General features: G+C 47.9%; 1 protein-coding gene across 4 annotated transcripts in view; it reads right to left on the reverse strand.

Moving 5' to 3' along the window:
• Positions 1–3,906: 3,906 nt before the first annotated feature.
• LOC135916443 (disintegrin and metalloproteinase domain-containing protein 10-like) overlaps positions 3,907–13,896 on the reverse strand; it is a 162,241-nt gene continuing 152,251 nt past the window's right edge. For all 4 annotated transcript variants that reach the window (XM_065449801.1, XM_065449800.1, XM_070537169.1 and 1 more), the window contains 3 exons: positions 11,620–11,734; positions 10,127–10,261; positions 3,907–9,148 (listed from right to left, as the gene is read on the reverse strand). In XM_065449801.1, the coding sequence (XP_065305873.1) occupies positions 8,795–9,148; positions 10,127–10,261; positions 11,620–11,734 (604 nt within the window). In that variant the 3' untranslated portion in view covers positions 3,907–8,794. The remainder of the gene's footprint in view (positions 9,149–10,126; positions 10,262–11,619; positions 11,735–13,896) is intronic.

A 13,896-nucleotide genomic window follows, 5' to 3' on the forward strand; every position in this document is an offset into this window, starting at 1 on the left:
CAGGCGGACAATTTTTACTCTCACAGGTTCAATAAAGAAATGTTAAAGTAAGCTGTATTAGCATATTGTGCTTCAGAAATAACAGAAAATCGCCTTTATCGTGAGGAGCAGGAAGCTTAGTAAGGCACTCGTAAATCTAGTAAATATTCGCTTATTAACTAAATTAACTGGCATGGTGTCACGCGCGCACAGGCAAACACTAACATATCTCACTCGATAAGCGCGAGCACGCTGTCAAAATGCTGGCGTGAGGAAGAGCGGCAGCAGCAGCGAGCGAATTGACCTTCGTGTTGCCTCTGCCTTCAACGCGAGCTAAGCGCCGAGAACACAGCGCACACGATGCTATGAGCCCCCGGCGCACATAGACTATGTATTCATCGCGGAGCGCTTTCAAGATAGTGCCCGCGAGGCCGCGCCATATTCAGCAGCCGCCGCAGTAGAACGCTCTCCCTACCCTCCCTCCGGTGCCTTGCACGCGACGGAAGACGGCGCGCTTCGTACCTACTTTCGTCCCTCGTGCGCACGAAATTGAGGCGCGATCGTCGGCTCGCCCTCGCAAGCTTTCACTCGCACATACAGCATACGGCCAGCGGCGACGATGTTATTGCCCTTGGACTTTATGTGTAACGTCACGGCGACGCCAACGCCGACGGCAGAAATGCGCCTGGAGTGCCCGTATAATTGCTATCGCAATAAAGGTTGTGCTCGGGTGTCGTGCTTTGTTTGCGCGCGCAAGACCGTCCCTTCGTCACATTGCGCAACAGATTTAATAATACACAGTTGCGTTGTGCCGCTTTCTTGTTCTTCGCCGCTACTAGAACTTGACAGGATGTTGAATTTTCTGAGACCGATTCCTTTAAATTGTGTTTTAATTATCGCAGTTCCATTTGCTCTTACTTTCTTTCTTGGTATGGTGAGGACAGACGGAGGGCAAAAAGCGCATTAATATAGCATTGCAGGGCTTCTTTAAAAGGACACCAAGAGAATGATTATTTGGCCTGTATTAGTAAATTACATTCCTACAATACCAGGAATGTCACTGTTACCTTGAGAAGAGGTTTGGTGAGCCAGTACAAGCCGTGGGTGCTTTTCTGGATATCGTCGAATTCCGCCATGTATTGCCAAATGCTACAATGGCGTCATCTTTGAGCCAATCAGAGATAACGTAGCGGCCTTCTGTGTCAATCAGGGTGGACAAGACGGCGAATTTCACGATATGACGAAGTTTGACAATATCCGGAGTATCACTCCGGGCGCGCTAACGGGTTTTATTCACATGCATTCCACAGCGGCGCTCGTCTTGCTTCATCGGCGGCGTTAGCATATTGTCGCGCCTCCACATTTACTGTAATGGTTTGTAAAAATGCACACGACAGTGCTGAAATAGGCTGTTTTTTTTTTTTTGTCGTAAAACCTCTTCTGCCTGAAAAACAAAACGGAATCACCGAGCTTTGTGGTGCTGTGAAGCAACATTGGGCAACTGGAAAATCTTATTTTTCACTGCGATTTTCGAGAGCGTTAACGCTGACAAGCGTTCACAGAAAACTACATTGACTGATGGATTGTATTGTTCAAAGGCGTTCGACGGCTGCCTGGTAAATTTTCACCGTCTGAAGTTCTTTGATGTGCGCAACAAGGTTTGTAGTACTATATATATATATATATATATATATATATATATATATATATATATATATATATATATATATATATATATATATATATATATATATATATATATATATATATATATATATATATTGTAGGGGGGCTCTTCTAGCGTAGTTTTCTGCAATCATCGCGATTCCGACAGCAGTCCAAGGTAAATGTACCTGGTAGCGAAGCTTGCATATATAGAAGCCCATACCTTCAGAACATGGCGGTTCATCGGCGATTCAGGGAGCTTAGCGCCATCTGTGTAACAACGGAACACTTCCAGCGGAGGAACAAATTATGTGACGCCATATCCGTAAAAACAGAAGTGACGTCATCTTTGCTCTCAAAGGCGCGAAATTTGTTTCTGGTGGCCTGCCATTAGAGTTGTATTTTCAGATGCCCCGCAGTTCGACTCGATCGGAGTCTCGAGCTTTCAGCGCGGAAATCGATGCCGCACAAGGTCAGCCTTACGGATGTGTGTGTGAAGTGATTTTCAAAGGGAAATGGAAGAGATAAGTGCAGTGCCGTAACGGTCTCTCACAGGAGGACACCTCAACAAAGTCGAAATCGCACGCCTGCACGAACGTCGTTTCTTCGCAGGCCGACGAAAGGTTAGTGTGTAGCGTACTGGTTACATCGTCCGACGCCAAGCCCGTCAGCACACGCAGCTGCACGAAAACAGCTAAACAGTTATCTGGCGGTCGTAAGCATCTACTTCGGACTAAAAGCGTTAAGAAAGGATCAAACCACCCTCGCCACCACAATTCAGACGATCGCTGATAAGCAAAGCAGTACCACATGTGAGGGGGACGTATTGTAACAGGTGAACTTAACCAGCGTGCCTTCCTGCACGCTTCAAAACCTGCATTGCATTGCAAGTGATAGTGGAGCCAACCTTTTATAACAGCGCTGAAAAAGAGGTGATTACGGTTAATGACAGAGGAAAGGAAATACAGTTGTATTTCCTTTCCTTGCCACGTGTGTATAAAATTGGTTAGGAAGTGTATTTTCGTTAAGTGAATCAATTTGTGGTTCGCTTGAATTAAATAAAACGCTTTTTCTTAATGTTTCTTCTCAACGCACATAGTCTCGCTTCAATCGCTTTTCCCATAACCACCCTTGCTGAGGTTGGTGGCAATTGGTGTTGAACCGCTTTTCGTCCTATTTGGATCACCCTTGAGCGGGCTGACTAAAATTGGGCGTATGGGCAGGCACGCGAGCATGAAAGGACGCGCATGCGCATTTCCATGTCTCGACAGAAGGCGCTTGCTTGGTTAAAGGGCGAAAGAAGGCAGCTTCGCACGTGCTCACAGATCTCGTGTTATTTTGTCCCCGCCTGTACACCTAAGGGCCGCAGTTTTTCTCGAAGATGTACTGCTTGCATAGCGGTACACAGTTGTGGGTCAGCAGGTCGAATTTTAGTGAAGGAACGTTAGAAAAACAGAAAGAAAAAAAAGACAAACGCGGTGGAGCAAGCTAATCGGCACAATGGTGGTCGGAAAGCAGCGTCGCCTGACGACAGCATGCACCTGGTGCTCATGCGAGTCTCCTGTGCCACTATAAAGGCTAAAACCCATGAGCGCGATTTTGTGCGCGACAGCGACGGCTTCGAGCGACGGATCGGGCCGTCGCGCGAACCGATCGCTCGGTCTCTTCGCGATCGCTCGGTTCTGCAAATCAAGAATTCGTCGCTCGTCGCCCGGAAGTGCTATGAGCGACTAGCCAATAGTAGGCAGCCGGAACGGGATGTACATTAGTGACGTACTGCCGGTTTGCTCACGTGTGCGCTTCTCAGTATACAAACGGAACGAGCGAACTACCGAATTTTGATATGTAAACGAAAAGAAACTTACTGCAAGACCCTTCAGAAATACTTTATGTTGCCTTGTACAGCCAAACAAATCGACCTAAATAATTATAGCAAGTGCCACGCCAGGTTTGGCGCTAACTCGATCCCCTAATACCGGCAACACTGGAGAGCCGTCGCGCGAAGCGGTCGCTCGCTTGGAGTTTGACGTCATCATCGTTTGACAGCCATCTCCATCGCGTCGCTTGTCGCTGTCGCGCGCAAGATCACTTACATGGGGTTTATACTTAACGGAACCAGTCAGGTACTTACCCGAGTTTGAGTTGCGGGTTTTCCTTCAAATCTTCCATGTAACGAACAAGACATGTGAGTGAACACAAAGAAACGTGCCGAATCACAGTTTGAGGCCAGCTTCAGAAAAACCCCTAGAGTTGAAGATGGTGTAACAAGCAATAGTTTCGTTTATCGCATGTCCGTAGTTGTGCGTACAGACTTCACATTCACGAGAATGAGCTGCGGTTGGCTGTTGACAGTGCACGTAAGCTCTGTGGCGAATGTCCGGGCAGCGGGAAAGGCTTAGATTTATGTCTTTACATGGACCGTATATTTCTTGTCCTTTTTTTTTGTTCGTAAAGGAATGTTCCGCCAACCGGATGCGGAATCGAAGTTCGGTTTTGGGATTTTCTTTTCTTTTTTTTTAACACGGGTGAAACATGGGCATGAAGCGATAAACACTGCGTTTTGAAAACGCATGCACACAAGCATTTTTTGTTCTTCAGCGGCAATGACTGAGAGGAGCACTGTAATGGCATTTACGTGTGCACTCGGCTGAGTACGTAGTCCGGGTCGCCTGAACCAAATACCAGGGCGCGTTGCGCAGTGACGATTGAGCCCCTTAATTCTAATCATGACTACTTATGATTAGTTTTATACCTCTGTTCTTTCTTATATTCTAGGGGTGGGCTGTCGTTTATTGCAAAAATTAAACATTCGCTTTAAATAAATTTGACAATCAGATTAGGAGGCACGCCGTACAGTGGTACTTCGAATCTTTACCACCTGAGTTTCTGCAACGTGCTCCCAAATTTAGATACACAAGCGTTTTTTTTTTCTTTTGCATTTCGCCCCCATCGAACTGCGGTCGGCACGGCCGGGATAAAAGCCGCGACCTCGATCTCAGCAGAGCAGCGACAACGTGTCATTCACTTTAGGCAACTGACGTCATTGTTATTCCTACCTCATATCTATTTTATTACAATCGTTCACTTTTTTCTGCGTTTTAAAGTAATGGGGCTGCCCTTTCAATCGTTCGGGTGGTAAGTATTTTATGCTCATGGCAGTTGTCGCCGTCGTTAATAATACACGATAAGTATCGCATTAATTAGCAGCGGCGCGCAGTGTTTTGGGTTGCTGTGTGTCACCTTCACCATAGAGATAGTTGCTTACACGGTTTGCGTGCCACTTAACTCGTTTGATTCGGACGATCCTGACTACGTCTGCCATCGAATGCACGTGCTGAAACAATCCTTACAAACAGGGCGATCTTCAGCTTCTTCAAGCGTCCATTAAAACAGCTCAGTGTAAGACGAGACAGTTCTGCTCGGAAAGTTCATGTGGCCTTGAAAAAAGGGAAAATAGCTATGTTCACAAACTGTTCACTCGCTCGCGTAGCACACAGTGTTGAGCGTCCATCATGTTGCACATTTCCCGGGGGACATATTCCTTTTTTTTTTCCAGAGCCGTCCTCAACGCAAGGGGCGGCTTTCTTATTGAACATGCAGATGGGCATCATTATACAAGCGGCCTATCACACACGGTTCAGCCAAGAAGATAAGCGACGCTACGTTCTTGTGTTGCAGCACCACGACCATGTCAGAAACAGACGTCCGGCGATTCGACAAATGACTTCGACCACGCACAGCCCTGCAAAAGCGTTCAGCCGATGGGTAAAAGCCACTGACCAGCACTCTGCTCAAAGTCAAACTGCTTCTGGTGATCACCCAACCCGTCTGCTCGGAGATGGTGCAAGCTCCTCGGGGTCATTGCACGATACCGTTTCGGGCAACATCACATCAGCAATGGATGCTGCCTAGTCGCAGATACCCGGCAGCCATTCTCTCACAAAGACTTCCTCACTGCTCTTCACCGAATGTGACCTGACATACCGAAACACATGAAATTTGTTTCCTCTGGCAAAGACAAGTTTGCCTAGCGTCGATATTTATTAGTATAGCAGATGATAGTGAATCGTGCTACACTTGAATAGCGAGTGCAATTCCGTGACAAAATAAACTGCAAGTGCCTGATGTCGGAAGGCACGGAAACAGATATCGACCATTTTCAATGATAGCACTACTACTGAGAAATGAGCACGCATGAAAACAGTGTTAAGCTTGAAAATTGCCGGCCTTCTATATTGAGCCATGGGCAGCTTTTCTTTTGGCCGGGGTTGTGGAAAGGGTACTATATAGCACCTTAACTGCCAATTCCAGATAATTCTTGGTTTTTGAAAAACTCTGCCGATGATACTGAAAAGGACTGCATCTAGAAGTGACAATTATCGTGACATTGGCATTAGGTATCTTGTACCTCTCGTATTATGCTTGTTGCGGAGCTTTTTCCGTGAGGCCACCTTGGGCACTAGCCACCCAATTCTTTGGAAGCAATTCCTACGACAGTCTGGTTTTTCACCTTCTCTGTAAACTTTGTAGCCATGGGCCGAAGCAGCCTGCCACAGAACAGATAAAGTATTATGGCGTGGCCGACCATACGATAGCTCAATGCAGAACGACCTCATCCATATAAACGTGAAATGGGTAAGATCAAGTGAAAATATACTTGTGTGTCTCGGAGCGACGTCTTAAGAAGGAAGCTTCAGAACTACTGGACAAATGATTGCTCGGGTTTGCTTGAAGGTCCAAGCCGTGTAGACTATAAGGCACCCAAATTCGAGACACGCTCCCCGCCGGAACAATGTTGCCAGCGAATGTAAAATAGCGACAGTTGCGGAAACGTCGTTGTGCAGCGGGCATTGTGGAGGCGCTCTAAACTGCTACTTTTAGAAATGTTTCATTCTGGCGCTTAGTAGAGTGGAACCTCTGTGTGGAGCGACGTGTGTGGAATGGCTGCAACTAAGACTTGCCTTCACACAGGTCGCGTGCGGTTGTTGTCCATTGTAGGTTGGATGACGCGCCAGCTGCGTTAGTTCAGCGGTCTCGCCAACCCCACGTAAGATGAGGACAGAAGTAAGGAGACAAGAGGCGCTATAACGTAAAACTATTCCAAACTTTTCTATTCCGATTCGGCAATCAGCCCACCGCGATTCGTCGAAAACTTTTTTGGATCACCCCCACTTCACCTGTCTGCCACGCGACGACACGAAAACCGCGATAGCTCCCCATCTGGTATGACGTGTAAACAATGATTATGCATAATTTGACCGAACAAAGCAAATATAGTTATTTCGGATTCGATGCCTTTTTGCCATTAGCCCTCGGCTATTGGTGAAACGTTTTCGGGCTGCACCCACTTCACCTGCCTGTTGCGAGACGTCACAAAACCGCAAAAGCTTGCCGCGTCAAAGTGACGCGTACGCGTTAAAGATGCATTAATTTGCCGAACAAAACTGAATTTTCTTCTGAATAGCAGCAGGTTGCCCCTTTAGAAAACGAATAAAAGATGGCTGCCGCCGATCGCTCCGGCACTGGCTACTCGCCCCTGCCGGAGAGCATGGGTTTATTTGCGTGTAATGAAACTTTTTGCGTGGCCGTGTAACGTTTTCGAGAACTTTCGGCACGTTTACGACCTCGTTCTGCCAACTCTTCTTTGCTGAGGATCCGTTTTAGCGTCATTCTTAAGCTTCCGTTGCATGCCGCCGCGATTGTCGACGAGCCACCGCAAGCTAAGTAAGAGAAAGTGGACCAATCGCAGACGCCGGGACCACTCTCTTCATCAGGTTATCGATATTCAGTGCAGTGGCTCGGCCCCATCGATACCCCTCTCCGCTTCAGCATGCTCTTCGCCTCTTGTGAGCCAATTAGATAAGACAAGCCGTTTAGCGCAGGCAATGTCATTCATTTTTCAAGCAAACAAAAATGACCTCTTATGAATGAGGGGAGCATTTGATTGGTTTGTTCAGACAACCCTGCGGGTGACCGTCCGATGCTTGCGTCGGTGGTTGCGCAAATTTGACGTTAGGAGATTGGAATAAAAGGGTGTTGGAATAGTTTTACATTACACGGCCCAAGCTCGCTGCTTTTGTCATCGTCCGATGTAGCACTGACAAAACCATCTGACGTTACCCTGCAAGTTGAGGCCTACGCGGGTAAGTGAGCTTTACTGAGGACGCAGTAAACTGCGTTGATGTATGATTTCAATGACTTTGTTCCAAGCAACTGCGACGATTTAGATGGCAGTACTGCCACTTCTGCAGACAGACACTGTTGATTATGTAAACAAAGAAACAATGCTTTAGAACAAGGCAGGAGGACAAGGCAGGAGGACAAGACACCCACGACAGCTGACTAGCAACTGTAATGATTATTGAAAGTGCAAAGATAGTTGACATGTGCGGGCATCCCCAAGCCATCCGGGCATGTGTCCTACTCTCTTGTATACTTTATGATGCCCGCATATATGCAGCTTTCCACTTCGAACAAACATTACTAAACGTTACTATTGCTATATAGAGTGTCCAAGCTAACGTTAGCCAAGGTGTTCAACGAACAAACAAAATTACCAGTCACTGTGCAGGATATTATATTAAGAGTTATGGTGTTTGGTCGTCGAGCCTCTGACGACCGAACAAGGTAGGCTTTATCATTGTATCTTCCACCTTGTTTCTTAATCTTTTTCTTTTTGTGAACGGCTCGACTAAAGTTAGCTGGTACACACGGTATAGTCAACGACCGTGCGTGCCAGGTCTTCCTGCGCTGCTCGAAATCATGGTTTCTTCGCCAAAGTATGCACCGACCCGGCCCAAATCGATCACGCTTCTTCAAAGTGAAGTGCAAATGATCCCCGAGGAGTGGCGACCCCTTCTCCCAGCAGACGGCGGCTTCACCAGTAAGCGTCCGACCCGTACGCGTAGGGCTCCTGAAATAAAGGCACCACGGCGGGAGCTGCGGCGGCACTGGCACTCGTCGGCGCGTTGGCGGTCGCCGTCAGACACGCGGCCGGCACCGCGGTGGTCGCGGCAGCCACGGCTGTGACCGGCCTGCGAAGTGTGGCCTGCGGCAGTCCGTACACCGTGTAGCAGGCGGGGTCGCAGCAGGGGTGGTGGTGCCTGTAGCTGCTGGTCGCGGTGCCCCTTACGCTGAGGCGGCTCGATGGTCAGACCCAACCGTTGCCGGCGTGGCTCAGGTAGGAGCGGGCGGCGGGGTGAGGGTGCAGCGACAGCGTCGTCTTCACGAAGTTGCTCGTGGTGGCCGTGGCGGGGGCCGAGTGGGCCCCCAGCGCCGTCGACACGATGCCCGGCGTGTGCGAGGCCATGATCGCCTTGGCCGCGGCCTGGTTCGCGCTCGCGCGAAACGGGCCGCCGCCCAACATACCGCCGCCGCCGCTGGCGGCCACCACGGGCTGCACCACGGGGTTGCAGGCGACGGGCACGGTGCTGGCACCTGGGCCGCTACCCGCCACGCTCTTCACCGGGTCCGTCTTGCGCCCGAAGAACTTGACCACTACGCACTGCGAAAAGGCACGTAATGTTATCATCATAGCCCAGCTTTATCTTCCGTTTCGCGGTGTCTTTAGTGGTGCCCACGGCGACATCGAGAAGCAAAGTAAGATAATGCGGTCTAAATGAAAAAGGGTAAAGATGTAGAGCGCACAGGAAAAATCAAGTCTTCTTTCTTATTAGAGCACCGCCTGACTTTCTTTAGGAAATCGCGCAAATGTTAGTGGCTGCCAAGTCATCCCTTTTGAACACTCCTACCTTGATGTTTAAGCGGATCCAGTATGAATAAAATTGTAATTCGCCCTTTAATCACCAGAAAAAGCTATTTCGAATCGACATACGCGCATGGAACACCTGTGGTAAATCTGGGATGATAATAGTACGCAAGCCAACCAATGCAAACCAAGCCAAAAAAACAATATCTCTGACAGCATGGTGGGTCACGATGGTTATAGGCATGGCGTTGTCACTACCATTAGGCATTGACCAACAAGCACACAGTTATTTAAACAAAGGATAACTGTTTCCTTCGCAATATTGGTCTTCATTCTTATCAATTTGTAGCCATCCACGCAATTGTAACACGAAGCTGAACTAGAACCACATACAGATTTCTAGAAAGCAAGTTCGCACGCAGACGAATAATAATTAGTATTAGTCTGGGGATCGACTCCGGGATCCACGCCTCATAGCATCATATCATCATAAATCATGCGTTCTAGCATCATAATTAACCAGGTGGCTAGCATGTCGCCTACTCGAGGCCGAATTAATCGACAACTCGATGTGCAGAGAAACTGAATATGGTAAATAAGTTTTGCAGAAAGGCGCCACCTTGTGGTTTTCTGAGTACGAAATATTTGCCATAAAACGTTCCCGTTTTACGTTCTTATATGCTTCTATAAGACACAGGCATCTCACAACTAGTGTGCATCACACGTATAACTGCCCTTGAACATGAATAGCAGCCCATCGGTCCGCGCACTCACCAGAAAGACGAGCACGGAGAGCCCCAAAAGGAGGACTCCCCACCAGTTATCGGAGATCCAGCGCCTGAGAGAAACTATGGTTTCCGTGGACAGCAGGAGCTTGCGCAGGGTGGCGAGAGGCCCCGAAGGGTCCACCTGTAACGTGGGCCCCATCATGGCCGCAGAGAGGGCCGCATTAGCCATTGCTGAAATTGCTCGTGTCATTGTTGCAAGCTGCTAGTTATTCCAGATGTCCCAGCAAGCAGTTGTTTTTGTCTGCTACAGGCGTGAATGTCATAACGTGGGAGTAGCCACGGCGATAGTTCAGTGAACTGTGGCGACCTGCTGTTGAGCACGAGGTCGCAGGGTTAATTCCGCACATGGCGGCTGCATTTCAGTAGAAGAGTGCAATATAATTCATGCTCCAGTTTTACTTGAGTACGTGAAGTGACCCCGTGTGGTCAAAAATAGTCCACGACCCCTCACTACGACGTCTTTGGTAGCCAGCAGGTTGTAGCTTTGAGACGGTACACAATTATTTAATTTAGTAGCGCGAAGATCGACCACAACGTCAAGCTGCGTGTCGGCAGATTTTGCACTAGTTTACTTTCGGGCGAAAGAATCTGTTCATTTGTTCAGAAAGCGCAAGGAAATATTTCCTCCGGTGCAGCTCATCTGTGTAATGCTTAACTGCGTTCGACACTACATTGTTACGTGTTCAAAAGCACCGGGCTAGGCGTATTACTACACTTACAAATTTCGCGTCCTTACCTCTAAGCGATACATGTGGCACAGTTACTAACAAATGCATTCTTGTCTTACATCACAAACAGACGCTAGGATAATTACTGAGTTTGGTACAAAAGTAACTCACTGGCTAGGGAGACACCTTAGTGGAAATGGGAATGGGAAGAGAAGAGAGGGCAGATGGTCGCAATTCAGGTTCATTTCTAGTACCTGTGGTTATTTTACGTGCACCCAAGGCACGGTACGCGAGTGTTCTTGCATTCGACCTTCATTGCATTGCGGCAACCGTGGACGGCAACTGAAACTGCGACCTCGTACTCAACAGCCGATTGCCATGACCACAGAGCCATCGCGGCTGGCTTTGTTAAACAATAAGCTGATAGCTGTGTGAGCACCAGTCTGTCGTACTGTCAAATAAGATTTTTTTTATCATTGCTGGCACGATTTTTGCATACGCGATGAGTAATAACAGGTAGCTAGCTGTTCTGATCGTACTTTTTCTGTCCCCACACGGTTTGAAGTTCTTCCAAGTAGCATCAGATGAAGACCTGTATTTACGCTTTCAAGTTCCCTTTCTCTTTTGCCTAAACACTCGGCAAATGTCCGGTAATGTCGAATTTGCGACTAGCCCCATTTTCTGCGTTAACGATCCTGTATCTCTGCCTAATGCGACTAAGATGAGTTATAGAAGTGTTTTCTGGCAAGGTACATTTCACGCTGACCTTTACCTGTTTTCTAGTAAAAGACAAGCGAGCGTACGAACTTACCTCGCGGCACTTTTGGAATACATCACAGTATCCGTTGTAATTGTCGCACGGCGTGCCTGGCTTTGCGAATAGGTTTGGAACATCGTAGGGCGGGTGGTTCCACTCGAAAGAAGACCTGCAAGGAATGGCCGCGCATTGTAGATATCGATGCGAAATCGTGCACGTCGACTATCCCGTAGTCCTCAGCACAATGGCGCGCGTATAAACGTGTTATGTGGCCCGTCTATAGGTGTATTAATGCGCATTCTTTAAAGCGAGAGAGGCTGGTTTCGGAATCTTCTCAGACACCATAGAGTCAAGCGGAAGACAAAGCACGGACGTAAGACTAAACGAGTGCTGCTTTTCCGACGGCTTTTTCTTTCGTCACTTTGTTTTTTTTTATGTTTTTGACAAACCTTTATTATCTACAGCTATTCGATACACACAGAAGAAAAGATATTCCAGAATAGTGCCGAATATACATGCTTTAAGCACTATGCAATGAGCAGGTACAATGAGCACCGTGCGAAATGCATGCACAAGATATCGCGCACACTGCAAAGAGGAGGTTACGTCGCAAACGCAGACTGCAAGGGCGACCCATTGGTAGATCTCCGTCTTGTACTACGCGTTATTTACATTACAAGACGTACGCACACTGTTGATGCGAAATTCGCAATCACTCGCGACCACTTGCAGGTATAACACGTGACTTCTGGCCATCGTTCTGTGCGTGCTTCCGTACAACAGACTGATTTCATCCAGTGGTACATTGAGCGTCACATAAAAATACTTGGTCCATGGCCATAGAGCGAGGTTTTAGAGAAAATTCCGTGTTGTTTTAAAACGTTTCTTATAAATTACTAATACAAATAATCCCTGTCTATACTTGCGTTCTGTGCACTCGTTTGCGAAAGTGTGAGTTTTGTACGTTTTCTTGGATAATTCGAACTACTTGTATTTCCTTACGCAACTGTACATGTGTTTAGGTGGCTTCCAGGACTCGTGTGTAAAAGTTTGTGCTAATGTTGTCTGAGCGTATTCAGTGTTTTTCGCCACATTTGTGATTTCATTTTGTTGGCCATTTGACGGGGAGTAGCGTTTTCCACCAAAGGCGCCAACCTCTGTAATGCATCAGGCCGAAAAAAAGAAAAAAAAGGCTATAAATTGGTAAGGCTGCTGGCGATGCCTCTTTACCGACTGTAAATGTTTTACAGCAAGAAAGTTACGCTTTCATGGGAAATAGGCAGCATAAAAGATGCTGAATTTCCCTCAAGAAGGCCGTCGCTTTTCTTACAGTAGTATGTAAATGACATCCCAAATCCGCATTAGTCAGGGGACCGACTCCGTGATCAACGCCTTTTAAGGCGGTCGTTATAGATACGTAACTAACCAGGTTTTCAGGAAGGGCGCTGCGATATTAAGTGAAGCGCAGCGTCAACTTACCGCAGAAGCCTCGGGGATACACCCGCCATCCACGTGAGAGCGGACGCGCTCGCCCAAAGTGCACTTAAAGGGCAGGGCGCGCCGTCCATCTGATAACGAGCAAGTAGAGGCAGTGAAAGCTAGGACGCTCAAGAGAAGAGCGCCTTCCTCCTCCGTGCTGGAATCACTCAAGCTGCACCGAGGTAGCGCCTGGTACTATCGGTCGTTGGTGCGGGCACAGAGGAAAGGAAGAGGCGTCACTCCCGGAGAGCCGGCGTCTGAACACCCGGAAGGAGCCGGAGCCGCGCTAAACGAATTTTATCAGTGTATACACTGGCCCGATCTGGTTTCCTAAAGCAAGTTTATAGAAAACACCGAGAAGTGTGAGCGTGTGCGTGCGTGCGTGTGCGTGTGTGTCTTTGTCACCGCGCCTCTGTTTGTCCAATACAGCAACAACCCGTGGATCGGCGGACGCGTCCTTTCCTCAAGTCAACGACTATTGCGACTATATGCGTTCTATAAAACATGCGTAATTGTCTCCGTGGAAAATGCAGTACAATTCAATACAGGTGTATAGTGCCGTCGCTCCTTAAAAACACAACATTATTAGGGACCGTATCTGCCAGACGGTTCAACTTCGAGCTAGCAATCCACAGCTCAATCATTCACATAGGCAGTCTGCAGCTGCAGCCGCCGCACTCAGTGAAGCATGCTGAGTAGCAAATTGTGAGGGCAGGGGTGTTCCGAGAATATGCTGCAACAAACGCCAATTTCCACTCATTAAAGTAACATATAGCGCCCTGTGTTCATTGAAGATCACCCGTATACGTATGATCTTAAAGGGTCCCTGATACGGCTTTTGTCGTACGCCTA

The sequence above is a fragment of the Dermacentor albipictus genome, chromosome 4 (assembly GCF_038994185.2).
Source record: "Dermacentor albipictus isolate Rhodes 1998 colony chromosome 4, USDA_Dalb.pri_finalv2, whole genome shotgun sequence".
In the NCBI taxonomy this organism is placed as follows: Eukaryota; Metazoa; Arthropoda; class Arachnida; order Ixodida; family Ixodidae; genus Dermacentor; species Dermacentor albipictus.